Below are 27,902 nucleotides of genomic sequence, written 5' to 3'. Positions count from 1 at the left end.
AACAAATGAAAATACACACTCACGCAGCGGGAGGGTTTGGTTACATAGTCAGATTTTATTGGACAGAACGGTCACCAGGGCTACAAACATGGAGAAGCAGACAGTGGCGAAGCAAACACCAGGGGGAGACCTCGCCTCGCTGCAAACGCTCCCAGGGCCTGATCTTTGAGTCAGAATAGTGTGACGGGAAGTTCGTCTTAGTGCTTGAGAAACATTTGGGGAATTTGGGTCACAACTAGCTTATCAGGATGATGGTCAAACCTCAAAACTGCCTGGAATGTTCCCTTATGTTTTAACTTTATTGACTGAGTGGCAGAGAAAGCACTGGGGGGGCTGGCAGGAGGAACAACACACTCAAAAGTACAAAAACAGCCTCTTTTCCAACGACCCACAACTGACTTTGAGTTGAGATTAATTTCTTGTCCTGTTGAGTGTTTAAGATTTAAACGACCATTTCCAAAAACACACATCATACATCAACCGATTCATTTCGAGGGTAGACTCTACTGAGACAGAAGTTCATATTAACTATATCGGGATTCATTTTAAACCACAACAGCTACAGGTCATCTTACCAGGGTTAAGTCTAGGACGTGTGGGATTCCTAAAGTAAGAGCAGATAGTGGAACAATAACACTGAATAAACACAACAGAGCACCCCCACCCCTAAAAGCCTCCAGTCCTCTCCCCCTGGACCCTCCCCGCATCACTTGTCTTTTTCTCTCGGACACCAGTTGGTTTACATTTTTACTCATCACTACGAGATATATACGATACAATGGTTCACATTTTGCATATATCTGTTCATTATACCATATTCTTTTTATTTCATTTTACTTTTTAAACAATGTAAATTCGATCTCCAACACCTAATAAGGAAGAGGTGGGGGTTGGTGGGTGTGGGAGGGGAGAGATGGGGATTGAGGGAAGAAGAGAGACAAAGTAGGGGGGGAAAGAAGAAAAAAAATCTTTAACTGGGTCGATGGGAGGGAAGTGGTCAGGTTTGCTGCCTGGCGAGGGGGTTCGACTCTAGCAGCGGGTTTCGTAGATGCCGGAGCGGCCGATGTACCGCACCCATTTGATGACGTCGTGGTCACTGTAGTTGAGCTTGGACTCAAACACCTTCAAGTAGCGCACCTTGAGGCCAGATGGAGCGAAAGGAACCTGAAGGGACGAGGGGAGGAAAGTTAGAACGTGCCGCTGCAGGCCGGGAGCTGTGGGCCACGCAGGTCGCTGTTTTTTTTTTTTTTTTTTTAAACAGTAAGTGTGTGTGTGCGCGTGGAAACAGGCATGTCGTGATTTGCATGACAGACACAGAGATCGGATTTAATCCAGAGTCCATCTGTTTGGCTGCCAGCTCTGTACACAGATCTGCTCAGCTACGCATTTAGCAAACATGATGTCTAATCAGGCAGCTTGGTTGATGAGGGAGAATGCTGCAAACATCAGAATTTAACAAACACTAGCACACAGGGGCTTAGTAAGTAGTTTAGTTGTGTGTAGATGTGCATTAGGAACAAAGTCTCAGATTTAGAAATCAATCAGAGACCAAACCAGCGTGATGTCCGTATATGTGTACTTTTATTTGTCCTTTTTCATCATTTTATTGGATTTTGGTGCCTTTATTTGTCAGTTATTAACAGAGAGAGACATGAAGTAATAGGGTGAGAAAGAGGGGAGACATGCACTAAAGGACACAGGCTGGAATTGAACCTGCAACGTTGTGGAGAGGACTCTGACCACGGTTTATGGGACCAGGTGAGTTGTCAGGGAACAGTGTGTGTTTACTATGTGAGGACCAGTTTCAGTTTTAGACCATAGGAGTGAGGGTAAGCTGGGAACACTTTCTCTTTTAGAGTTAGGATTAGAATTTCAGGTAGGGGGAAGTCAATGGATGTCCACACAAAGATAATGATTCAAATATGTGTGCATGAGGGAGAGCTTCTTACCTCAAAGTTCATAGAGATGGGAGGCCTGGCCCATTTCTTCTTATCATTGGTGGGCAGCAGCTCAATCTCAGCACTGATCTGAGACTCCTTCATCCCAGCCATGCGTTTGATCCTGCGAACACACAGACGTTATCAGTAAAAAGGAAAACGCTGCCTAACATGGGGAGTTTCAAAAGCAGATACGAGGTTAAACAAATGAAAATGCCCAGGATGAGGTAGTTAATCATTAACTTAAACGAGAGCACAAAAGCCAGTTTGCTTTTAACTTGTGAAACGTACGGACAGAGTTCCTACTCACTTCCAGACGATGGCGTTCTCACTGGCCTTGTACTTGGCTTTTCCCTTCATACAAATCACCTGCACGCCGCTGGTGTTGAGGGGTGTTGGGATGCGCACCTGAAGGGAGAACAGACTTTAATGCAAACTTTACACACACAGTGGAGGACGGTTTCTCATAAAAATCTGTTATAATGAAGAGATAGTTCACACACTTTAGCATTTTAACATTAAACAGAGCTGACCTCGATCTTCTGAGCCAAGAGAGAGGGTTTGAAGTTGGACTTGATGACCACCTTAACCTCCAGTTTAGTGCGGCCCACCTCCCTGACCAGAGGGATAACTCGGAACGGCAGGATGATGTCCTTAGTGGTGCGGTATCTGCAAGGAGGAGGAGAGGAAATAACCGTTAATATGTCTTTAAGTAGTTTGTTTAAGCAGTGGTTTGCTTCTCAGCTTTTCATTTAGATGTTACATGGTTGTCCTAAACATGGAAACCATCCACTGACCTCATGAGCTCATACTCTCCATCAGGGGGGATGAAGCTGATGCTACGCTCAGAGTCGAACTTGCTGAGGCGCACACACTGGTGGAAAGTGCAGTCATCGATGGCTATGGACTGCTTCCCACTGTCAGGAGAGACACACACACAAGAGATGAACAAACCTACACTAGTTTAGCATTAAATATTAAATATATATATATATGTATCAACAAAAGAATCTCCAAAAGATAACAACTACTACTCTCCCTCAATTAATGTCCAGAATAGAAAAGGGAACAAGATGTGAGTAGACACAGGGACACAGCTGCTACTACCAAGACATCTGAACCTGGTTTGGGTTAATCTAGCTATTCTGTCATTAAACAGTTCACAGTTTCTGTTAGTGTGTTTGGATAAAAGGTTAAAAGTCAGACAGGTAGGTGGGGGCTAGTAAAACAAACATAGCATTCTAGCTAGAGAACAACCACCAGGCAGAACACTCAGGAGTTAACAAGGCGTGTTTGATTTGTAGTCGATGTGTGGGGAGCAACAGTGCATGACATGTAGTCTCAATATAATAAAGGTCTTAGACAAGACAAGGGTGTGTGTTTGTGTGTGTGTGTGTACTGAAGGTGGCAGAGGGTGAGGACACTTGTCAGTACAGTACCTTCCTCCCCCTAAATCACTGAGGTACAGCACATAGAAAAGAAAGAGAGGGAAAGAAAGGAGAGATGCATCCAAAGGAAAGAAAAATTAAAAATAAATTGTAAAGCCTGAGACAACACTGATAAAACAGACACGGGGCTAACAGACACAGGCCTCGTCGTTCTTAATCTCAACAATCTTTAAAAAGCTGACAAGGACAGGTTTTTAAAGACGGAGCCGCTCTCAACAAATCAAATCAGATGCAAAGTAGCTAAACGATTTTCAGCCCGGTTTGACAAAATGTGGATGCGTTCAGCTTCTCCTCGTCGCTCACCTCTTCCCTGCATCGTCCGACGCTCCTCCCTTGCCCTGCTTGTCGATGACAATCTTGTCGTTCATGCCGAACTTGCACTCGGGCATTCCGCTCAGGTAGCTCTTCATCACCACTCGCCCCGACACGTGGGCGCTCAGGACCTGGCCTGGATGGGAGGAGGAGACAATTAGGAGTAAAACACCGGACGCCATCTTTGTTTTCTCTGCTTTTAAAGTCTTTTAAAGTTCCAGCTATGCCAAAAATTCAGTTCTGTGTCAGGTTCAGATCTGAAATATCAATATAAAATCACAAGATTGGAAACATTCATAAACACAATGTAAAAAGTCTATTATTGTGAATAATTCTTATTTGACAAGCATATAATTTTATCTTTCTGTAGCTCTAAATGGAAACTTGGCAACTATTATAGGATGCGACTGAAAGGACAATAGGACAGATATTAGTTTGATCTGATTGTTTAGTCAACTATTGTTTCCAAGATCAAGAATTAACTTTCAAAATCAATGTCTACTTCAATGTGGGCAAAACGTTGTCTAAGTGGATGTGTGAACATGTGCCAATTCATACATTCTGGGCCTTTTGAATTAAATTAGTTACTGGTGCGGAAGACTTAATAAAGTTCCCTATTTTCTCAATAAATGGGCGAAGAAAACACTGTACACACATTAAACTGAGTGAGTGAGCGAGCAGTGGGGGCCGTATAACCAGACCTTGTGGAGACATGAGCAGATTGACGCTTTCCAGCACGTCCAGGAAGAGCTCATTGCGCCGATATTTGATGCCCTCGCGACGCCAGCCGATCTGCCCCGTCACCTGGCTGGTGATCTGAGACTGCTCCTCTTTTGTCTGGGAGAAGACGGGGAGAGAAACTGTATCACTACACACAAAAGGCAACGGCTGACGGTTTGACAGCAGGAAGAGGGCGATGAAAGGGGGTCATTAGCACTACAGGGGAGGTGGAGGAGAAGTATGACAGGTTTCAGCACACGGATAGAATTATTTTCAGTATATTACCTGGTGCTGGAGAGTCCCAAGACGGCGGTTGAGGGAAACAATGAGACAAAAACAGAAGAATATGATTTAATTTCAAAGGATTAATAACACAGAGAGTTAAAAAAATACATTTTATACACAAAACAGGAAGCTGTCTGTTCTGACTAGCTGCTATTTAAATTCTCACAAAATATAACACAACCAGACAGGCTCCAATTGTTTCCTATAATATTTCGTGCTCTTGTTTTATACGGCCTCCACAAAGACACAGTGGGTGGATAAACAATAAATCACACTGTCAGTTATTGTTTGTCTCGCCTGCAGCACTTTGCGTTGAAGAACAGATTCCAATGTAATGTAATGAGCAGCGTTTTATTACAGCTTGTACTCAACACGACTAGAAACAGATCAGGCTGTATTATTAACACCAATCACACAGAAATGTCTCCACCTGCCAAATTTAGATAAATGACTTAAATGAGTCATTGTCGGAGTCCTTGTTGATCTGACTCAAACGGTTTCAACATCATCTAAACATCTTCATGAAGATATGAGTCATTACTAGGCTCTTATATTATACTGCACTATATCTAACACGCTGGAAACTGGAGTGTGTATTCGTCTTCCGTCGACATAAATTTGACATTATTATAACCGAGGGTCTTGCTGACCTGTCCCTTAATGCCCTGCTGGGTGATGAAGGTCTTCAGCGCTCCGGTCTCAGAGTTCTGGGGGTAGCCAAAGTCCAGGATCTCTGTACAAACAAACACAAACAGATAACAGTCAGTAAGAGATAAGATGGTTCAGAGGGACAAGTAGGGCATGTAGGGATGAAAAGAACCACTGGTTGATGGCTGAAACAATGTACTGGTAAGACTTTCAATGGGAGTAATGAAGGGGAATAAAAATACACTTATGAGATTAGAGTTTAGAGAAGACTAGAATCCACGTTATGTCTATCATCAGCTACTGGTTTAGTATCATTTGGATGATCCAACCGATTCCACAAAGAAACAGTCGTCTCCTACCGTCCAGAAGCTCGTAGATGAGAACAAAGTTGTTCTTGATGTTCTCCTCGCTGATCTTGCCGAAGTAGGCCGTCATGACGTCGCACATTTTGTAAAGGAACTCGAACACCATGGCAGCGTTGACATTCTGCTTGGTGACGGCCGCCAGCCAGATGTTGGAGCGCTTGACGTGGAAGAAGCTGGTGCGGGCAATGTTGGTCACCGGAGATCGAACCTGCTGCCGGGCATGAATCACGTTCACGCGGAACGCATCCACGGCGTTACGCCTAGAGAGCGGGGGACGAGAGGGACAGAGGAAGGAAAATTATGACGGGAGCTGGAACAACTGTTTGAGGCTTTAATGCAACAGTGACACTTAACAATAAACCTCCCTGTCACGTCGTGTGAAAATGCTGCTGCAACCCAGTTTTGCGCTGGACTCAAAATAAGCATCCCCTTCAGACTTCAGAGTATACCCACCCATTTCAAAGGAAGAACAACTATCAAAACATTTTTCAAACTGCAGAAACAACACTCGAGTTGGTGTTTTCAGAGGGAGAAAAGGAGTGTTGTTTTGTGTAAATTGTGATAATTACCAGGAAGAAAGGAGAAGACTTAGACACCAAGGCAACAAAATTATACTTAAGTGGACTTCACGGGAACAAAAAAAAAAACATTAACCATATATTTAAACCTGTATAGTCCAAACCATACCTTAATTAAGATGTCTTCTTATTTTAAGAAAATGTTAGCTATTTGAATTAAATCTGAGCTGCCATCTGTGGCAGTGAGACACAGTACGTCTCAGCTCGCTGCCAAAGCTCAGGTCTGATTAACGTGGATTTATAGATAACAGGGCTTAGTGCCAGGGATGCAGCACGTTCTGACAAGAACACGAAATCCTACTGACAAATGCCTGAGAACATCCTGAGGTCCGTTCCCAGGCGACAAACTGCACACCTTACTGACATCCAAACATAACCAAAAAAAACACGAAAGCTGAAAGGATATGAAAAGTTTGTAATCTCTCTCAACTTAGACTGATTTTCCTATTGAACAAACAACAAATGGACCTGGCACACCTAACTGGCAGCCTTCTCGGTCGATGTTACTTAATAAGAAGAGCCGGTGGCTCCAAACAGGCCTGGGAAGTCACTAGGCAGATTAGCGAACGTTTACACCAGAAGTCAGTCCAGTAGGCTGCCAAGATGTCTGCCTCGTCACTTCCCATCAAGCTGCTGCTGCTATATCACAACTAAAAAAGAATTAGTCCCTTCATCAGTAAAGGAAACTTCATTCATGAAATGTATTAAACTAAATTTAAGCTTCATATTAAGACAAAAAAAACAAAAAAATCATCTCTTAACACTTTACCCCCAAAAAGATGGACGAATTAGACCCAACCACCTGTGTGAGAAAAATCAGGGCGGGAAAAAAGGATGAGAGGACTAAATTAACCATCATATCTCATGCTCAGACTACATGCTTAGGCGCCGATAAAGCCGATAGCGACAGGCTCCTGTAGAGACCAAATTATTTGATTTGACTGATCTGCGGTTGTATTTACCACTTATTTACCACTGCAGTAACATGACAGGTGACCCATGCTCAGAGAGAGTAACAGGGAACTCGACCGTGGAGTCGATGGGCATGCAGTTTAGGGTATCATGGGGTCATTGATCGGTGGCCATGAGGGGGGAGGCTCATGCTTTAGAGGCTGGAGCGTCTCTTACCTATTCCTACAGGGGCCAAGATGAACAGATGGAGGAAAATGGCGATAGAGAGGAAAAAGAGGATGAAGTAAAAGGAGAGGACAGACAAAAATGCACAAGACATTTTCGTGCATCATGTAGACAGAGTGAGCAACATGGCGTTTATTATGACGCTATCTCTGCAACAAAATGTGTTGGGAGGATGTTGGCAGAATTATACTGCGTGTTGTAATACATCAGCATGACAAGTGTGCATTAATAAATTTGAACCACTCTATTTACGTTCTATATCCGCTATAACTAAAAGATCAGTGCCTACTGTCTGCGTCAACATTACAGGGCATACACTGCAGAACTAAGAGCAATGCAACGTGTCTGGTTTACTTTGCACTGATGCAGCAGGAAGGATGAACCCAATGCCACTGATGCTGATGTCAAACAAACAAACAACAAAAAAAAAAAGAGATAACACAGTGGAAATGTGTGCACAATAAATACAAATGTGGACTTTATGCTCTGCAGAACACAATATGAAGAATAAATAATTGTCTCACAGCTTATCTTTGTTTTCAATATTTAAATAAACAGCACTTATAAAAGGCCTGAACTGAATTGCCTTCATATTTAAATTGAGTGCTATTCATTGGTACACATGATGTTTGAGGAAGCAAGAGGCAAGCAGCCATGTTTGTGCTACTGCTGGGAACGGAAGCGGAAGAGATCAGAAATAAAGCAAATACTACTTCTTTACTGAACTGTGACAAAAGGTGGACGACATACACACGAGTCCCTGCATGACACCGATTCAAAATGACTACTGAATGATGTCTAAGTGGCTCAGTCTGCTGAAGCAACAGGTCGCACTGAACACCTCTGCAATGCAGCACATGTTAATTCTGTTTCTACTTTCTTCTTCTTTGTTGTGCCGCCAACTCTCCAGCGACGGCAACAACTGTTCAGCGGGTCAATGTTTTCAGGCCCTGCACAGGCTCAGGGTCAACTGACCCAGCACTGCTGCTATATAATCACATAACTGACACTACAAGACTACAAAGAAATCAATTTATACTCTTGTGCTCTCTGTGCGCCTTGCCAAACCTCACTGTGCAAACCTACAAGGAACCGGACTGGTGTGAGGACTGGCAAACATCCTGTTCTGGCTTCGGAGTGTGTATGGAAATATGCAATAAATATGAAATATGCAGATAAGGAAGGAGGAAAGAATAGAGCATAGTGTATTTTCCTGACCCCACATAACATACCCACATGTCTAGGTTTCCAGTCTACACTAAATATTGTTCGGCCATATTTTTTTTTGTACATATGAAGATGTTTCCGCATGTGTAGTGCAGCCTTGACCTTTTTTTCCCGCAGGAGTTGTGAGAATGCAAATGTCTGAACCAGGACTGGACATTAAACAGACATTACCCTGCCCCGCCCCTACTACACAGTCTGTTTAATGTCCGGTTGAAGCCATGTGTGAACAGAGCAGGTAGAGCAGAGATTTCACAGCGAGTCAGCGTACATGCTGATGAATGTCATGTCCTGTATCCTGCATCACCTCCTCACCTAAACCAAAAGTAGAGTATTTCTCGGAGTGAGGACATTCATGACATGGACAATCTAGTGATTTCTGGCTTATGTGTCAAAGTGCAACTCCAGACAATATCTGGACACGATTCTCCGGATACTGCACAGAGATCATGTGTGAAAACGGCAGTTTTCAGCAGCTTTAGGAAGGTTTCTGCTGAGCCTTGTTTAGTTAGTTTCAACACTTTTAACTTTCACCATTAAAGTGATTTTTACAAAACAATTTGAACCCATTTAAATACATTATTCCCCGAAACAGCAAACTACTGATTGTCAGCCATTCTGTGTCAACTATAAGAAAATGCTTTTCGTTGATGTAATTTTGAATTTTCTTTTGTGGCTTGGAGACACCAGCTTTAAGAAGTTTCTCTCTATACAGTGACAAGAAAAAGACAATCATTAACGTAAAGGCTGACACACAAACTCTAGTTTGCAGTTGTGTATTTAGAGGAGGGGCGCTCTGATCTGTGTGAGAAGTATTGCCACATATATGTACTTTAATTCAAATCATTGGTTAAAAAAAATGCACTTTGGTTGAAGGGATGTATATTGGTGTCTGTTTTTCTTATGCGATAATAGTCCCCGTCTTTGAATAGAATTTAGGCATTATATCTTTAGAAATGATACCTGACGTCCTTTAATTAGATAAAACCTCACTCCTAGGAACAAATTAAAGGGCGATACGGACCATAGCATCTGAATAATTATGGGGATCTTGGGCGATGTTAAGAGCATACAAATAGTTAAAGATTTGATCCAACAAACGGGATGAAAGACTAATCATCTTGTTTTCTTAAAAGCGTGTGATCTCTCTGCTGTCTAACGACGGCTTATTTAAGGTAATGTGCCGTTCACCTGAATGCTTTTGATCGCAGCCTGGCAAATGAAACAGCCACATGTAATGATGCAAAGAAGAGGCCAAAAATAAAAAAAAATGCAAACTCTCTGTACCCCTCAGGCATATGGTGATGATTAATTACTTGAGTCTTGGAGGTAGTGTCAACGCTGAAGTCAATATGGAAAAGCTTTCCACACAGCTGCACTTAATCTTTTAAATAGAAGGTGTGGTTTGAGAAGCATGGAGTGAACCAAACTATTAAATCAGAAATGATTGTGCATAACTGTGTTTTATTATAGTCACTGGCACATTAGTTACACTAGTGAAAACAAATGCACTACAATATAAACAGTCCTGTACTCAGCTTCATGACTGTTATTGAGTTCAAACGTCAGAAAGGTGGTGATTCAACTGTATGATCATTTCGGAGAATGTAGTTTGTGGTGCTGTGAAACTAGATTGAATTAAACACTAAAGTGCTTCTGTTATTTAGACTAACGCACCAACTAAAATGGGTTGGTCAAAATAATAGGAACATGTGTTGGTACTTGTCATTTACTGAGACGATCTTTGCGAATGTCTTATTTTTGTATTCATAGATACATTTAATTATATGGTTACAATATTGATATGTGGAGTTATCCTAAATGTCCTCCCGGCTTAGCTGCGTTTTCACTCTTTTTCCAATAACAAGACAAACAAATGTGAACACAAATAGGAAGAGGGACATAATCCTCTCTCATCCAGGATCAACTCCAACCTGTCCACCCACGCTGGATCAGGACCTTCTCACGGACCTGAAGTTTCCCCCAAATTTAGAAATAGCAGGTTTGCTTCTCGTGGAAACATACCCTATGTCATCGCGGTAGACGCGGGAGATGAGGACCTCCCCCTTGTGGTTGTAGATGAACAGTCCTCCAATCATTGTGGCTGCTTCTCAATCCCAACTTCCCATGGTGCGACCAAAGCCCTCCTGAGAAGAGAGAGAAATGGAGGAAGGAAAGGGGATGATAAGGGAAGTGAAAGCAGTGAAAAGTGAGGGAGTGACCAACAGCACAGAGAGGCATTTGTCCCTCACATCCGCTTTTTCTGTCTCTCTCTTTCCCTCTTCACACACATACACACACACACACACACACACACACCACACTGCCAACCGAATGAATCCCGCAGCTGCACCACTGTGGTGACTCATTTTGTAAAATGCATGAGCACACATACATTAACGCTGGTTCCAATGTTGGCTTAAAAAAAGAAAGACTCAACACACTCAATTCCTTGTTCTGTAGTAAGATTAACAGATTAGCAGGATGCCACCGGTCTAAAGCAGGATGCCACCAGGTAGCCAACTAGAAATCTGTGCCCTTATCTGTCTTTTTTACAGCCAGATGTTGCACACATCTGCTCAGATTAAATAGATGATCAAAAGTAAAATTATAAACTGAAGTTAATAAAATACACCCGGAGTCTGGGCCAGTGTTGGACAATTGATTTGTGTGTGGCTCTGAGCAGCACATAGCAGGAGGCTGCCCTCGTTTGAGGATGAAGCTTCTGGAAACCAGGGGATGAAGGACATGCTTGGAATTCCTCGAAAACTGAGTCCAGACATCTTAAAACCCACGGAGCTCAGAGGACCGACACGACTCAGATATAAAGACGAGATAAGCCAAAAATGTTTCCCCCACTGAGACACCGACGAGTCGTGACCGAATAAACCGTGCACCAGACCTTAGGGGGTTTTAATCGCCCTTTTATTGGCGAACTCAAGATGTCTGCTCACTCGGGCCATTTCCTGACGTTCATCAATTTTTCATACATTGACATTTGTTCCTCAACTAGCGACGGTCAGGTTTTATTTAAAAAAGCCTTAGTTTCGGTTAACCGTAAGCTGTAACGACTCTGCTGATGACTTGACCTTCAGCTAAGATCAAAGTGATGGAGAATACACCGAGTGAGAAGTAGCTAGCTAATTTAGCTTATGATAGCGGGCTAGCTGGCGGTGGATGTTCAGCGAGCGAGCGCTGAGCCGTGCGGGATTTTTCATGGACTTCCGGTGAAAAGAAAATCCGTTTCGCGAGAAATTAAACCGCTACATTAGTAATTACCGACAACAAACATATTAGCTGCACAAAACGCACAGCATAGACTGCTCCAGCACACGTTAAGCTGTTTATAAATTACAGAAATTGCATGCTAAATGCTTTAGGTTTGAAGAATAAGACGCTCTCGTTCCGTGATAGCGCCGCTTGCAGCTACTAGCTTGACGTTAGCTAGCAGAGCGGCGGCTAACGCTGCTAACGCTAGCATCGCCCACGGATGAAACCGTTTCACCGGCTTTCGTGAAGAGTCGCCGTGCCGTAGTCGATCGTTTTGACGGGGAAGATACACACACATCGTCTGTGATGGCCTTACCCTAGTTCTCTGACGAACACCACCAGTCTTTCCCTCCCCGTTTGGCCTTGAATATAGCTTATGTCAGGATCCAGTAGGTTCCCAGTTAACACAGCCGCTAATTCCGCTCCTTCCCCCTGGTCCTCTGATAGCTGTCAGCTGACCCGCCGTCCTTACGCACAACCGTTCCGCTGTGACAGGAAAAGGCGCGGCTGGAGCCCCGTGTAAACCGCACCCAGGCCTTTCTTATCATAAGCAACACTGGTTACTGGTCAGTTTTTATTAATCTGGTGGTAGCGATCATTAATAAAATCACGTTTAATAGCTATGCAAGGCAGATGAATGGGCTAGAATATTTTTTTTTTAGGAAATGGCCATAAATCAAGTTGCAGTTCCCTTTTAGTGCCAGAGAGGGAACTGAAACCAAGAAAACTAATTTCCTTGTGGAGATTTAGGAACTATCCCACTTTGTTTTTTGTCCTTTAAAACCATTTTGTGGGTGGTCTCGTTTTATTCTGTCCTGCAGTGTGAACTTTACTCTGATCGCCTCTCTGCAGGAGTTTTTCCACCTCAGACCGCAGGGAACATTTTGCAAAGGGTCGTTCAGTTCCGAGGCAAATCTAAAATGTACACACAGGCTGATCTTTTGCGCACACCCACAGCCCACACACACACATCTGTGCACCAGACGGCCTAACCTTCACATTCCTAGTCTTGGTCAGACTGGAATCCACTGCTCTTAAATGCAAATATGACCTGAGGGAACATGCATTTTTTTCTTCTTCCTGCAATGCAAACCTATGCATAGACAAAATAAATAAATAAATAATAACACAAAGCAGCAGATTTAAGTCATAAAACTATATTTATAAATAAAAAGACACTTTTTTTTCCTTGATAAAAGAGTAGTGTGAAAGACATGGTAAGAAACCTTTATCACTATACATTATCACAAGACAGTCTGAAGAGTCTCTGGTTAGCAGATGAATATGTGTAGTGTAAAAAATGACTCTTGAAGCTGGATGCTCATGTTAAGCTTAGAAAAATGAAGCTAGTTGTGACCAACTACGTATATAATAAAACAAAAGCATTCTTACAGTAAGAAGGACTGTAGTTCTCTTGCACTACATAAAAATTTTCCCCATTTCTTTCTCTTTCTTTCTTTCTTTCTTTCTTAAGTCAAGCAAATTAAAGTCTGAATAAGGTAAACTGTTAGTGTTCTTTTCAGGGTTTCTTTGTTCTTGTTAGAGGTCAGCAAGTGGGGCTGAAAGAACGGAAGGAGGGAAGAGGCTTCATTCTCTCTCGGTTTTGACGTGGACAGCAGTGGGGGGAGGACAGAGAATGTTAGATAAGGAAAGCAGAGAAGAGAGGAGGGAAGGGTGAAGAGAAGAACAAATGAAAAACATCCATGTGGAAAAGCGCTGAGTCATCTTCCCCAGCTGACCGTTTCCACTGCCTCCCTCCCTCTCTTGCTCTTTGTCCTCGCACAAACTCTTCCCCACTGTGGAGCAGAAACGGAGAAAGGCGCTTTGGTTCCATCTTGAGCGAGGGGGAGTTTCTTCACTGAAGAAAGTATGACCGCTACTACTAAGAAGAAAAGCACAAGGGAAGAGGAACGCTTTCTCTCAGCATATCAATCAAGGAATCGAGGCCTTGGTTTACAGCTTTTGCAATCTTCCCTCCCTCCTGTCCTTCCCAGCCTTGTGGCATGAAGAACGCCCAGTTTGCTAATCTGTTACCGACCTATAACCTGTGTCACATCACATCTACAAAGAATTCTCCGGCATTGCCCACTGCCAAGCGCAGAGACTGGCGTGAGCCGGTGATCTCAGGGGGCACAGAGGCGAGCTCTCTGCCGGGTGGAGCACCAGGTGCAGCTGTAGACAGATGTGCAGGCTGGGGGGGCAGACCAGGGGGACCATACACGAGGCCAGGCCCATATGGTATTGAGTGGGAGTTGGCACTGCGCTGGCTGATGGAGCTGCGGATGCTTCGCTCACTAGGAGGAGCCACCGAGCGCTCACTTGGAGCACGGTGGCTCCTGATCTCAGTTTCGCTGCCACTGCCGCCAGATTTCCGAGCCTCGTTCTTGCTGCAGTTGGAACCACTGCTTCCTGTTAATTGAGTAAAAGACACAATCATTATTATTTAAGTATGGCATAAAAACATAGTGTTTTCTCAATTAAATCGGTGTGACCCCCACGAGACATTCACTCCCATCTGGGGGCCAGTGACATGACGCAGGCAGTCTGTGGGAGACTCTCAGGAGAGCTGCATGACTAATGCAGACGTGTTCTCTGTACCCTCCACAGGCCAAGCAGATTAGCTATTACTAAAGGCAATTACAGATCTTCATTTTATTACAGTGCAGTTTTCTTTCCTGCATGGTTATCACATTATATATTTAAATGTATAAGATTAAAAAAATGACATATACTGTGATGAATGCTTGTTCAAATGCATCAAAACCACATACAGATGTATCAATTTAGTCTCCTTGTGACTAGCAGAGTAATAGCTAGGACTGGGTTTTAAAAACATTCTTTTTTTTCCCCAATTCAGACTGATCTTCATTTTAAATCCAATATGTCAATCCAATAATAACTATGCTGCAGCCTGCACTGTACCCCCTAAAAACTGTGTTATTATTTACACGTTATACCCTGTTAGCGTCTAAAACATTCACCAGTATATTTAAGTTACTGTAATGTGTAACCGCAAAATGAAGGCAGGACATCTGAGATGTTGTGTATCGGTGGGCCCAGCTGTTGTTGGTGAGTAAATATCTCCACTGCATATGCAGACAGCTCATAAAACCACAACGTCTGGCTTTCTATTTCCACACGTTAAATACACAAAATCCTACATGTAAATAAGGCAACTTTGGAGGTGCTGGGAGGAATATTTTCTCAGTCTTAACAGAGCTGCACTGTCTACTTTATATCTTTGAAGTAAGCCAAAACAAGCACTGGAACTGCAACTGTAGCTAGCATTAATACATGTTAGTAACATGGCTGCCCTCCTTTAAGATTGGTAGGTCTGTCAGAAATATTATGACTGATAAACGTTTTAACAAACAAAGAGAAAAAGGTTTTGGCTTTTTAAAGGAAATTCAACACTTGCTTCAATTTGAAAAATTCATATCAAACTTTTGTTGTTACCAACACTAATTCAATCTCTCTGCTGCACATTTTCTTTGTGGAGGAGCAAACTTTACACCTCCACACATCAAGTATACAGGTTGTTGATGAAATGTCACTCAGAGCATTGAATATACCAGTTTTAATATGGTAACAAATAATTTTTCATAAACACAAACTTACTGTGTGCTCAATATTCTTACAATGAGCAGATAAAATGTGTTCTAACTACACTCACCGCTGTGCTGGCTTCCTGCACTTCCAGCACCTGGTCCACCCAGGAAGGGCTGCGGCAGGTCATAGGGGTGTGGAATAGGGAACTGGTACGGCAGGGCCATGGGCCATGGTGCAGCTCCAGGGTGAGGCAGAGGGGGGAGAGTGTCTTGATCTGACGCACCCCCGCTGGAACCATCATGATCGTGGAGAGACAGGTGGGTCATGTCTGAGGGAAAACAGAGGGAGAGAACTCATTGCACCATCACGACACACTTCCAGAATACAAGGTGACTTTGAAGATGATGCAGAGAACACACACAAACATGCTTTTACTGCTGACACCATCAGACACTAGGATACCCTTGCTAACGCAAAGAGCTGAGCGTTCACTTACTGCCACAGAGGTCTCCAAAGACATAGTAGCACTGTTCAGAGAAGGTGATCTTGTTGACGGTGTGTCTGATGTAACCGGCCTTCAGCAGATTGCTGGCGTATTTACGAGCTTCTCTGCGATCTGAGAACCCTTCCACGTGATGGAAGAGCCAGTCGACCACGTCAGAGCCTGACACAGACAATTTAGAATAAAACTCATGAGTCCAACAGTTCTGTTAAAACATAATCATTTCCTTTTTCCTTTAGTATTTGATGACGTAAGGTGACAGCATCCAAGACGATTGTTAAATAAGTTTTAATATTGTTTTAAAATCAATGCTCAGAGTTCTGTTTTTAATCTATGTCCCAGTTGCAAACTGCTTCCATTGATTACTGGGCTGAACATGAGTAACAGTTGTAATAAAAAATGATTAACATTGAAAATTGAGTTAGCCAAACATTAGCAAATTCTGATTTGATCTAATAACTGCACCACACACATACACATCGATAAACACTGACAATCCCAGTGTACCTCAACTGAGCCAAAAAAGACAGATGTGTGTGCACATACTGATGAGGGGAATAACAAATGCTGGGCCATGCCATCTGCTTTGTTAGACGTACCAATAAAGGCGTTAGCGATGGTTATCTTGAGCCACATCCTGTCCCGCACCTCCAGACCAGACTCTGGGCAGGCCATGGCCTTAGCAACTGTTGCCATGTCGCTGTGGATCGAGAGGTGGAAGTCATCGAATCCTAGGAAAGATCAGAGGACACGCAAGAGTTACCACAAAGGAAGAGACACATCCTCCTGCCAGTGTTAAAACATTCAGGATTTAAGGCTTTGTTTCAGAAACATTTAAACTAAGAACCGCTGAGTGTTTTCGTCTGGACAGCTACAGAAATGTTGGCCTGTTTCATAATTTGCCTCAAATAATATTTGGTTTCCTGTGGCCTGGGCTGTAATTTGACCCCTGTTCTGTCCTGATCGTGAATCAAGACTGGAGTTAGCCAGATCTTTGTCTGAACTGGACCGCAACATTTCGATCATACTGAATTAAACATCCTCCCTCGATTACCATTATTTCTTAGAGCTTTCTTATCAGTGGGAGTGTCACCTCCCCCAAGCTGCCTCATCCTTTATTCCTATTCCCATTTTGTATCTAAGAATGCATTGTGAGATTTTCTGTTGAGAGTATTGTACATAAAACAGTTTAAATAATTTGCAAACAAGGAAAAGAAGCTAGCAGTGGTCAGTATACAGTTACAATAGTTGAACACTTTATACACTCATTTATTTAATTTTTATCTTTGTTGTAGCAGCACTTGAAATATTGCCAGTCATCCAAAACATAACAAAAAACATATGATAAATACATAAAAGACATAAATACATGAAACATAAAGAAATGGAGCCACTGCATTAGATTCATGTGAAATTAAAACTAAAAAGCAGCACGATCAAACAATTGTCACAGAGACGATCTTCAAGTATAGAACTGATTTGGATTTAAACAAGATAGCGCCATATCACATTGGTTAAAAAAAAAATGTGCTGAAAGATGTTTCTCCAGAAATGGAGCAAAGCAAAAAAAAAAAAAACATTGCAGCCCTTCCAAAGATTACAGGGAAGATGAGAGTTGTGAGTTATGACTCAGTTTGGACAAGAGTTATTGAGCAGATGGAAGCAGCGAACACAGTAAAAGCTGGAACAGAGTAGTCGCAGGAATGCAGGGAAAGGGCAGGGCCACAGATTTACTAACGCGTCAGGAGAAGATAGCGATATATAACTGCATTTTTTTTGGCATTTAAAGGTGGGGGGATTTACAATGGTTGAGTTCAGTATCTTATTCCTCATCTCATAACTGTCTGAATAGTCATTTTTATCTAACAAGACTTTTAGAAAGCAACTGCCAGCAGGAAATAGTTGGTAAAAAGTGAGCAGTAATAAAACGAAACAAATAGTTTTACTGCAAATTCATAAAGTGGACAGAATGTCAGAATAAAGAGTATGTGGGGAAGAGGAAACTACGACTGAGCGTTAAGGTTCGCTTAAAGTTGTCTGAATTAAAGTGTGTTGATAAGAAGCCATAACAGGCAGCTGCAGGGGCTGATGGGACTCACGTTCAGTCTCAGGGATAGAGCTGCTGATGGAGGAGCTGGTGGAGGTGACAGTGCTCATGGAGGGGCTCATGCCATACGCAGGGTACACCCCGGTCATGGCTGCCGTGTGGGACACCCATGCAGCTGGATCAATGGGCCTGATTGGCTCACCTGTTGAAACAAGCCAATGAGAAGGTTGTCGGTTGGTTTAAATATACTTGTGTCTTTGCATAGATCTAGTATGTTACTGGAATGGAAAAAAATAATAATACTTACTCCTGGGCAGAGCAAAGCAGCTCCGAGGGTTTGGGTCCCAGCACTTTGCAACAGTCAGAGTAATGGGGCTGGAAGTAAAAACACAGAACAGTATCAGCTTCTCTTCTTTTTGTGCTCATATTTTACGGATCCAGTAAAGGAAGGTTCTTGCGTTCTGTTTACCCTGGCTTGTGCACGATGTCCCTCAGCACTCGAACTGCATCGTCATTGCTCATGTTCTCGAAGTTTATGTCGTTCACCTGCGCGGGGTAAAAGCGTCAGAAAAATATTACCGTCTCAGATTGTGCTTGATAAACATATAATTCACTGTGACAATGAAGGATCGACCCAGCACTAAACTGTTTCATATATAAAGAGGTATAAAACTTTCACAGACTCGCAGTCATTCCAATAAATCCCACTGCACAAAGCCATTAAATGGACTGGCTATGTTTCAACACTGGAGAATGGGTTTTTACATCTGCTCCATACAAATATTTTTACGGTTTAGTGCGACTGAATTGGAAGAACATGCCGTGTAAAAGCTTTAAAAGTCACATGTAATGACTTATTGCCTAATCTATGCATGAGATAAATGAGGCTGTGCGGGAGAAAGACATTTAACTGATTCCACACTACCTAGTTCTTTCCCTTCGCTAAAGGTGCTGGCGTCAAGCACAACATGTACCTTTCCTTGCCCAAGTATGCATCAACACATATTTTTTCAGGTCTCTCTCCCTTTCTCCTCCTTACACACAGACACACACCTGCAACAGCATGTCTCCAGGCTCTATGCGTCCATCTGCAGCCACAGCTCCTCCCTTCATGATTGAGCCGATGTAGATTCCTCCATCTCCCCTCTCATTACTCTGACCCACAATACTGATGCCCAAGAAGTTATACTTCTCTGTGAGGTGGAAAGGAGCAAAGAGAGTGTTTATTCAAACGTGAGGAGAAGCAGAAATGGAGACTTAAAAGCAGATCATGATCTTCAACCGTATGGAACAAATTAGTATGTTTTGTGTGTTTTCCTGAATTGTGAAAGGACTCTGTTACTTTATTCTGAACAACAGCCGTCTCCGTTTATCCAAACAGACAATTCCACTGTGTGCGATTGTCCACATGGACCTGTCTCTTACCCATGTTTAGAGTGACGGTGATGATGTTCAGAGACATGGTGGAGTCTGTGATGCTGCTGAATGATGACGACTGCAGGGTGGAATAAAAGGAAAGAAACATGAGGAGCAGAATCAAAAGTCACAAAAAAAAAAGAGAACCAGATGCATCTGTCTGGTCTTTACGTCTACTAGTGTGGGATCTCACCCTGTCCATATTTGAAGCCTTAGGTTTCCGGCGTCGGCGGCGATGTCGTCTCATCAGACGAGAAGAGCTCTGCTCAGTGGAGCTGCTAAACCTAAAAAGAAAGGAAAAATATGTAGCCATTGAAAATAGTATAAATGATGGAAATGTTAAAAATCTGAATCCAAATAACAGATTTCAAATCAGATCAGAGGTCAGGACCAGCTATAAATATTTGTAAGACAGGATCCAAACTACTTTATTTGGAAGTTCACTGACTGCAGCAGGCACCCAGAAACACTGTTGAGGCAAAAATCTATTTCTTTCTGCGATGGAAAAAACTAATACCTTAAATAAGCTTTGGCCCAGATTCACAAAAGCTCCAACTACATGAAGAAAACAGCCCATCAGATGCCTAAAGACTGAGAACAGCACTCTTAAGCGGTTTACAGAAAATACTCCTGGAGGAGAAAGCTGTGGGGGTCACCACAAAAACCACCAGACAGTTCGACTGTGCCAATCTCCGCCATAATCACATCGCCTCTAATTCCAGAGGCATTCTTGAAGCCTTTTCTCACTTGTGAGCAAGCTAGACTGCCATATGAAACATCTGACCTGCTGGTTGCGTCATCATCCTCTGAATCAAAGCAGGAAGTGGACTCCAGCTCGCTGCTCATGAAGGACGAGCAGCTGTCGTACTCGGCGGCGCCGCGTCCCGCTGCCCGTGACGAGTACCCATTCTGCCTCCCACCTGCTGATCAAGATCAGTATGATACGAAAACCAGAGTTGTAGTCAAGAACATAAAAACACATATTTATATCGAAGTAGAAATGCATGCCTCAGTTTTCTCAACTGCTATATAAATGGAGATTAATTTCAAATTATACCGAGTGTTTCTTTGTCAGTCTTTTCAATACACTCATGCAAGAACATGTACATCCTGATGACAGCAGAGCAACTAATTTTATTGTGACTACTTGATAACGGGATTTACACAACAGCTCACTTTTTAGTCCCTTATATAGGCCCTTAGTAAGTTGTTACAAATATGGATCTAAAACAGATATGCAGCAGCCCTCTTTCTGACCGTGGTCGTTGGTGTGCTTCCTCCGTGGCCTCTCCCTCTCTCTCCTCTGCGACACCATGGATCCAGTCTCTGTGTCATTGTCCAAACTGTCCCGACCGCTTGCCGCTTTTGCACTTCAGAGACAGGGCAAGGGAGAGAGAGAGGAACAAATCACACTGCATCATTTTCAGGGCTTTAGTTCATTCAACAGCCACTAAAACAAATGTTTATCTTAAGAGATTCTTGTTGGAGTTGAGCTGGAATCCGTGTAATGGCTTCAGTGTAGAGCAATGTGTAGCTGAATATTTGGCAGCAACTGCAGAGGTTGTGTCGACCGTCTTATTTCAGTCTGGTGAGCATTTCATTTAATTTCTGTCATCTGTCTTCTACAAACTTTTCATTTACTGTACTTTAAAAAAAAACATATATATCCAAACTAAAAACAAAACGGTACGATTTAGACACATTTCTGACTAATATCCAGAACCAACATTACCTAATGATAAATGCATGCAAGGAATACGGTAGATTTTATCTCCTGAGAAGTCACAAGATGTCATACTCTCTCCATTTAATTTGTTGTTTCTTCGCTACTCCAGTTATTAGGAAACACAGAGGGCCTCATTCAAGAAACAAACACAAAGCCAAACACGCAGTTCGCACGGCATCTCTGACTTTCCCACTCGCACATTACCCAAAAAACGGCAGTATCAAATACACCAAGAACAGTTTTTCTGAAAATACTGACTGGTATGAAGGAGGTCTTGAGTCTCCGATTCCCCCGGTCCTCTCGAGAGGTGGTGCCGCCTCTAAACTGTCTGCCACTGAGCCTGCGTCTGTGTGGGCGCCATCTCCAGAGACCAACTATCAACAGATGGAGACACAGGTCAGTCAGAGGAATGAGGAAACACTCTAAGGGAAGAATACACTGAAAGACACAAAGACTGGATGGTTTATCTTTTACTGTCACCGTCTACACGCTCGCCAGCACTTGCAAATGGCAAATAAACCATCACAGTAGCGACTTCATTTCTAATGCAGGAAATTATCCAAACTCTGCAGTGAGAGACTGCAAAGTCTTATTAAAAGTCTTATTCAGTCTTCTACTAAATACCTACTGAGAACAAGTCTTTACAGAAGCAACTGTTAAATGAAAAGGAAGCGGCTCTGCCAAGATTTGTGGTTTCACTACCTGACAGTGTTGCCCAAGTTACCAAAGTGTGGGAAAAATGGCTTCAACGGACCACGACTGAGTCTTTTGTTTGGTTGGTTGTTTTTTTTGGAAACTGTAGTACTGGCTGTACTATTATATTCAACATACATTAGTCCCGTTTGATCAATACACATATTTCACATTCTCCTGTGGATCTTGAGTTCTTGCTGCATCTTGGATGTCGTCCACATTAGAAACGAACGATGTGTTCGAGTGCAAAAACATCCTTTAAAGACAAATTAAGATCAATGTGAAACTTGAGCCTTTAATAACGGACTGTGCTGGTGAAGAAGCTAAAATCTGCTAGCTGTTGATGTCAAAGTTGGCATATTTACGCCTATTACTCAACACCAGTAACCAACAAATATATACACTGTATCTGTTTATGATGGGATAAAAAATCCTGCTCTTTGAAACTGAGCACTGTGGAAAGAATCTGGTTCCATTTAATTTTATACACTGGCATTATGAGGTTTCTGAGGTGACAAGGGAGTTTATTTGTGTATGCGTATCTGTTGATTTGTGTGTCTATCTGTGTGAGTTAACGACTATGAGACTGAAGCCAACAAATACGGAGAGCCACAAGGCTGGGATTGACCTTTTGTTGGCCTTCCGATTGGTCTGCTGATCACCAACCAGAAAGCTCCTACCTTCTGTAAAGTCCCAACATCCTATGTTACCATTGCTAGGTGAGAAAAATTAAAGCAATGCGGGGTCCATTCAAATGGACCCAGCATTGAAACTTGTTATTGTGATTCTTCATTTCCAATATGTTATATCAAGACTCTTATTACAGGATTTCTATGGGAATGGGACCCACACATTGCAATTGTTTGTCTAACCTAGTAACAGTAACATGGGTCAGGACTTGACAAAGCGTAGGAGCCCTCTGGTTGGTGATCAGCGGACCAATCAGAAGGCAAGCAAATGGTTGATTAAAGAAAAATGACCTTGCCAGGAATTTGGCAAGGTAAAAAAAGGAAAAAAGGTTGCTTGTCCAAAAACAAAAACAGCTGTGTTGCACTGGAATAGAGTGCACTTATTTAATAAAACTATACTGTGGATCAGTTAGATTTGAGCACAAATATCAAATTGAATGAGCTGTACAGACATCCCAACCCAGACAGACACAATAAGTAGACACAAGGAATGAAATAAAAGTACTTCCCATTGTCACCATGAGCCCTTCAACTCATTTCTGTTAACCTTTTTATCCTGTTTATTTCAGCTACTTGTCATTCACAAAAAGTGGACTTTGGAGTGCAGGAAGGGGACATATGCATTTGTCGCCCACATGCCCTATTACGAGATGTAATCAAATCATTTGATGGATAAAATCTGCCACCTAAAAACAAAACACAGCACACTAGAGTCAGCGTGCTGGCCTGCTGGCGTGATGTGATATACAAGCAGGCCGGGCCCTTGGACCCCAGAGAACAATCAGTCAGATCACTGAAACAACAGATGAACGGTGGAGACAAACAAATGGACATACTGTAACAGAAATAACATTTCATTGTAGTGGAACATTTCAACAACCCCCAAGAGATAACAAACACATGCGCACGCACACACAAAAAGAGAAACTGTCTTTTAAACACAACTAAAGCTGTGCATAGTCTAATGAATATGACCACAATAGAGGGCTACATTAGGATGAGCATCTGGATTATACGCTCGAACATCTTGACTGTGTTGATGACTCTCAAATAAGAACCTATGATTAAATCCGCACTGTGAGAAATTAACTGAACGCATCAGCCTTTCACATCAGGACACAGAATGGTCTTTCTCTGAACTGTATTCTCCCCTCTCTGCGAGATTCAATCTTCTTGTTAGACGACTTGCAGTGAAGCCCTTTGAATAGGATATTTTCCTCCTATCCTGTGATTTCACTTGCTCTTAATCCAATTTCAATGTGGAAAAGAGAGGAAGGGAGGCCGTGCATGAGCACCAGATGTCTCTTGTGTTATTGAGTTGGGAGACTTACTGCTTAGAGCCTTTACATAAGATGACACATGCAACTACGTGTATGTGATGCGTGTGCACTTGCGAGGAACTAAATTTCTTAAAAGGTAATGCTTAAACGTGCTTAAAAACACAATGGACAGGAAGAAGAGTAACATGTATATGTGTGTGTGTGTTGCTCTGAGGATCATTATGTGATAATGATATTATCACGCAGATGCATAGGGCCTCTCCCTAGAGATGGAGTATGGTTGTGGTCACAGCCCGGCAGATGGGAATCATTGTTACACACTCATGCACGCAGTTGCCACACAACCACTTGAGTACACTGAACAAAGACAAGCACACGGCAACAACAACAAAAAAATAAACAAACCCCCCACAAAAGTACTCCAGGATGTATTTTGAACCTACCCATGACACCACACGTCCGTTGAAACACGGCAGCTTAGCGTTGTCGTCAGATATTTCTTCCTTTACCACCCTGTAAAGAGAGCAAAGCTTTGTTTCAATAAACCAGGACAAAAGCACTCACTGGCCAATAAAACATGAGGGTGCATTTAGGGGAAGGGGAGAGGGGCAATAGATCCAGGTCAGTCAGGAGAGACGCTAACTACACTGCAGACTAGGGCCAGACAAATTTTCAGATTAACAAAATCCCGCTATGTCAAGGGAAAAGCAGCATGTCTGAGGCAACGGCACACACATGGAAAACCAGTCGAAAGAGGGCCACTCATTACGACACTATTCAAGCAATCATTAGTGTCGGTCAATCCTCAAAGGCTGCTAAAAATGTGTGTTAAGGTAATCGGCCATCCAGATCACAGTATTAAAATCAAGCTAAAACAAAAAAAAAAAGTAAATATGTAACCAGAGAGTGTCCAACAAACTCTTCCAGTTAATCAGTCGACACTGGAGTGCTTCTCTGAGGGATCAAATGTCAGAGCACACCTTGTCACACAGTCAGGAGGTCAGATCAGACCTCTAATCAAGTGCCCCCAGACCACTGGTGATGGACATTAGCTGTGTCTCTCTCAGAGGGTTTCGAGGCAAGTATGAGCAGCAGACCAGTCTGACAACTTGCTCAATCTTTACTCGACAGCCTAAAAGCTTTCAATGTTTATTTCCAGCATGCCCCTCCACTCTTCATGAATAGCTGTGGGTCCTTCCAAAACATGTCTTTCCCACTTCCAAATGTTCTTAAGTTGTTGCCCCACCCTTGTTTTACTTTGGCCACACACACACACAAAAAAAATGGGGAAACCTGGTTCAAGTGTTAAAAAGAAAAAAAATAGTAATGTCCCTCTCTTTTTTCACAGAAGAATCCACTGTATGGAGAAACGTAAAAGTTTTCGGGCCATGTTTCAGCACAAAAGGACATGCTCATAAAGCTGCCAGGGTGATGAAGAGGACATTCCTGTGTCCAACTCTGCATTCCTCGGGCTAACAGACAACAACAGCAGGGGCCTGCTGACCGTTTACACTCTGACATTAGCCTGTTAGCATAAACGTTCAATACATTAGCCAGCGGCTGACAGGTAGCAACGCCAGAAACCAGTTATTACCAATGTTGTCACTTAACCGTGCTCTCGCTTTGTTAAATAAAAGTTAAAATGTCATTCAAGACTTTCTCTGAAACTGACACACACACCAAACTTGGTCGGGCGAATTCGAGGCGCAGGACGCGTAAGCTAGCCCCACAAGCAATGTAAACAAACGGGGGTCTGGACGCTGAGCAGAGCTGCTAACGCTGCTCGTCGCTAGCAGCTAACAAAGGAACGACACGGAGCTAGCTAATGACCGACAGCCAGGTAGCGATAACAGCCGATGACAGGGCCAGCTGGACGGGAGAACAAATAAGTTAAAACAGCTAAAACTAACGCTAGGAAAACTCAGACGTGTTGTGCTGATTCCACATAATAAACCCTTTAACAGTTACCCGAAGTCATCGTCCATGGATTTGAAGAAGAATTTGTAATTTGGTTTCTTGAGGACATTTTTGAAGTCTGCCAGAGTGACTTTGTCCGCCGGCACCGACACTTTCACCAGATACGGCGTCTCCTGGTCGTCGAGGTGGTAGATAATTTTGGTCTCCCCCATCTCGGACTGCGGCTAAGCCAAGGCAGGCTGGGTGCATCAAGCCGAGGGCCTGGCAGGCTCCCTCTCGGGCCCCGACTCCCCGTGGCGCTGGCGGCGGCTGTGCCGTGGTCCTCCCGACTCTGTCCGGCTGGCTGACCGACTCGTCGTGTAGTCCTGTTTCTGTCGTTTCTATGCCAGCTCGCGTTCCGCCTGCCTTTCAATTGATACAAAAAACACCTCCTCCTCCTCCACAAAGCGTCCTAACACCGCCCGAGGATTGAATCGCGCTGGCTCCCGTTTGAACTAAACTTCCAAAATACCGCCGAAAGCGTAGAAACAAGTAGAAATGACTGTGTGAAAGGGCAGCGAAGACAAACAATCCCAGAAGGGTCGGTTTTCCCTTCTCGCTAGCTGCCAAGCTCGGTACTTTGTTGCACACGAAACTGCACAAAATCGTCCGAGCCTGTCTCGGAGGGGCGCCACCCACAGGAGAGGAGGAGAGTGACAGCTTTGAGAGGAGCTGCTGCAGCAGAGATCAGCAGAGGCGCTCATACTGACATACAGGGGCACCGGGCCGCTGTAGGTCAGAGGGCACCCGGAATGAGGACAAAATAAATATAAAAATAAATATAGTGAGAATGAGGACAAAATAAATATAGTCAAATTAAAATACATATCATTAAATTTCCTGCGGGAACCTCCCTAAGGGATCAATAAAGTTGTCTGTCTATCTATCTATCTATCTATCTATCAGCATACACCGATCAGCTACAATATTAAAACCACTGACAGGAGAAGTAAATAACATTGACCTTCTTGTACAATGCAACATTCTGCTGGGAAATGTCTGGACCTGGCATTCATGTGGATGTTACTTAGACATGTACCACCCACCTAGACCAGACCAGGCACCCCTCTACCCCAAAGCAATGACACTCCTTGATGGCAGCAGCCATCCCAGCAGGATGCAGCCTGACACAGACATACACACAAACTGTTTAGGAACAACTCAAAAAACATGAAAAACAGCACAAGGTGTTGACCTGGTCTCCAAATTCACTAGATCCCAAACTGATCAAGTATCTTGTGGGGTGGTTGCGTACCTTGCACATTTCCCATCCTAGTTATCTCTGAATGAAACAAGCTGAACAAAAACATAATGTATTGCAAAGAACTTGCTCTTCTTGTCCTTGCAGCTTTCTATTTGAAAAGAAAATGCCTTCAACAACGTTGCTTCTCCAAGCAGGTCCACACAGTGTGATTGGCAGAGAGTTGGAGACATTTGTCTCAGTGAGGGACAGGAGGACACTGGACAAACTGCTCTCCATCATGGACAAGCCGTCATATCCACTACACCGGACTACAGAGGGCCAGTGGAGCGCATTCTCCAACAGGTTGATCAAGTGCACCTTATTAATCCCCCTTATGTATGTAATATATATTTACTTCTGTCTCTATTTCTTGTACATTTTTTGCTTATACTATTTTATTTTACTAGATTTTTACTTATATTATATTACAGTTTTATTTTTTTACTTGTGGTTCTCGAAGTGTTTTTTATGTGCAAATGAGCTACTGTGCATTTTCCCTTGTGGATCAATAAAGTCTAAGTCTACGACACTCAAAACCCCCTATCTGCATGGTGAATTTGAAGTTGTGGAATGTGTTTCTCTGTGGTAAATATTAGTGTAACTCTATGCTTCTGTCATATGTCAATCAACTGTATCAATGGTACCACTTGTTTGTCACCTCAGTCACTTTGCCTCAAAGGTGAGATTAGGTCAACTTGGTACACATCCATTGGCTAAATTATTAATTCCTATCTTATTTTTTTCTAGTAAATGTCATTAACATTTCATAGTATATTTTTGCCACTAGTCTGTTTGTGGACACAGGCTACACTCAATCTAGACTTTCTTCTATTTCTTAAAATTAACGTAAGTCTTTACCACACAGAATTCTTGCATA

General features: G+C 42.9%; 2 protein-coding genes across 3 annotated transcripts; both read right to left on the bottom strand.

Annotated features, from left to right (window-relative positions):
* Positions 1 to 35: 35 nt before the first annotated feature.
* Positions 36 to 12,397, bottom strand: LOC311490074 (AP-2 complex subunit mu-A). Its single transcript, XM_084547418.1, has 11 exons — positions 12,241 to 12,397; positions 10,680 to 10,801; positions 5,710 to 5,975; positions 5,353 to 5,435; positions 4,399 to 4,534; positions 3,689 to 3,833; positions 2,735 to 2,854; positions 2,471 to 2,606; positions 2,248 to 2,345; positions 1,950 to 2,061; positions 36 to 1,164 (listed from the first exon to the last, which is right to left on the bottom strand). The coding sequence occupies exons 2-11, from the start codon at positions 10,751 to 10,753 to the stop codon at positions 1,030 to 1,032; spliced, it is 1,305 nt and encodes a 434-aa protein (XP_084403544.1). The 5' UTR covers positions 10,754 to 10,801; positions 12,241 to 12,397; the 3' UTR covers positions 36 to 1,029.
* A 668-nt stretch (positions 12,398 to 13,065) lies between these two features.
* On the bottom strand, positions 13,066 to 26,384 carry LOC311489579 (segment polarity protein dishevelled homolog DVL-3-like). Of its 2 annotated transcripts, none has more exons than XM_084546717.1 (15): positions 25,795 to 26,384; positions 24,270 to 24,339; positions 21,423 to 21,538; positions 20,696 to 20,808; positions 20,223 to 20,361; positions 19,632 to 19,722; positions 19,448 to 19,517; positions 19,076 to 19,215; positions 18,492 to 18,568; positions 18,330 to 18,397; positions 18,075 to 18,224; positions 16,575 to 16,706; positions 15,970 to 16,137; positions 15,598 to 15,801; positions 13,066 to 14,333 (listed from the first exon to the last, which is right to left on the bottom strand). In XM_084546717.1, the coding sequence occupies exons 1-15, from the start codon at positions 25,953 to 25,955 to the stop codon at positions 13,975 to 13,977; spliced, it is 2,058 nt and encodes a 685-aa protein (XP_084402843.1). In that variant the 5' UTR covers positions 25,956 to 26,384; the 3' UTR covers positions 13,066 to 13,974. The 2 variants fall into 2 exon arrangements, with proteins under 2 accessions (XP_084402843.1, XP_084402844.1); XM_084546718.1 differs by having other exon boundaries at positions 20,223 to 20,358.
* Positions 26,385 to 27,902: the final 1,518 nt, after the last annotated feature.

Source organism: Chelon labrosus (assembly GCF_963514085.1).
Source record: "Chelon labrosus genome assembly, chromosome: 6".
Taxonomy (NCBI): Eukaryota; Metazoa; Chordata; class Actinopteri; order Mugiliformes; family Mugilidae; genus Chelon; species Chelon labrosus.
The sequence above is the reverse complement of the archived record's forward strand: the minus strand, read 5'-3'. Positions and strand labels throughout refer to the sequence as shown.

Excerpts from the sequence above, each read along its gene's own strand:
- LOC311489579 (XM_084546717.1), bottom strand. The coding sequence starts at position 25,955 with ATGGGGGAGACCAAAATTATCTACCACCTCGACGACCAGGAGACGCCG. Across the intron at positions 20,362-20,695 it reads GAAGCACACCAACGACCACG|CAGGTGGGAGGCAGAATGGG; the intron begins GTCAGAAAGAGG and ends GATCTTGATCAG. Across the intron at positions 19,216-19,447 it reads CACCGTCACTCTAAACATGG|AGAAGTATAACTTCTTGGGC; the intron begins GTAAGAGACAGG and ends TCCACCTCACAG.
- LOC311490074 (XM_084547418.1), bottom strand. The coding sequence starts at position 10,753 with ATGATTGGAGGACTGTTCATCTACAACCACAAGGGGGAGGTCCTCATC. Across the intron at positions 2,062-2,247 it reads GAGAACGCCATCGTCTGGAA|GATCAAACGCATGGCTGGGA; the intron begins GTGAGTAGGAAC and ends GTGTGTTCGCAG. Across the intron at positions 1,165-1,949 it reads CCATCTCTATGAACTTTGAG|GTTCCTTTCGCTCCATCTGG; the intron begins GTAAGAAGCTCT and ends TCGTCCCTTCAG.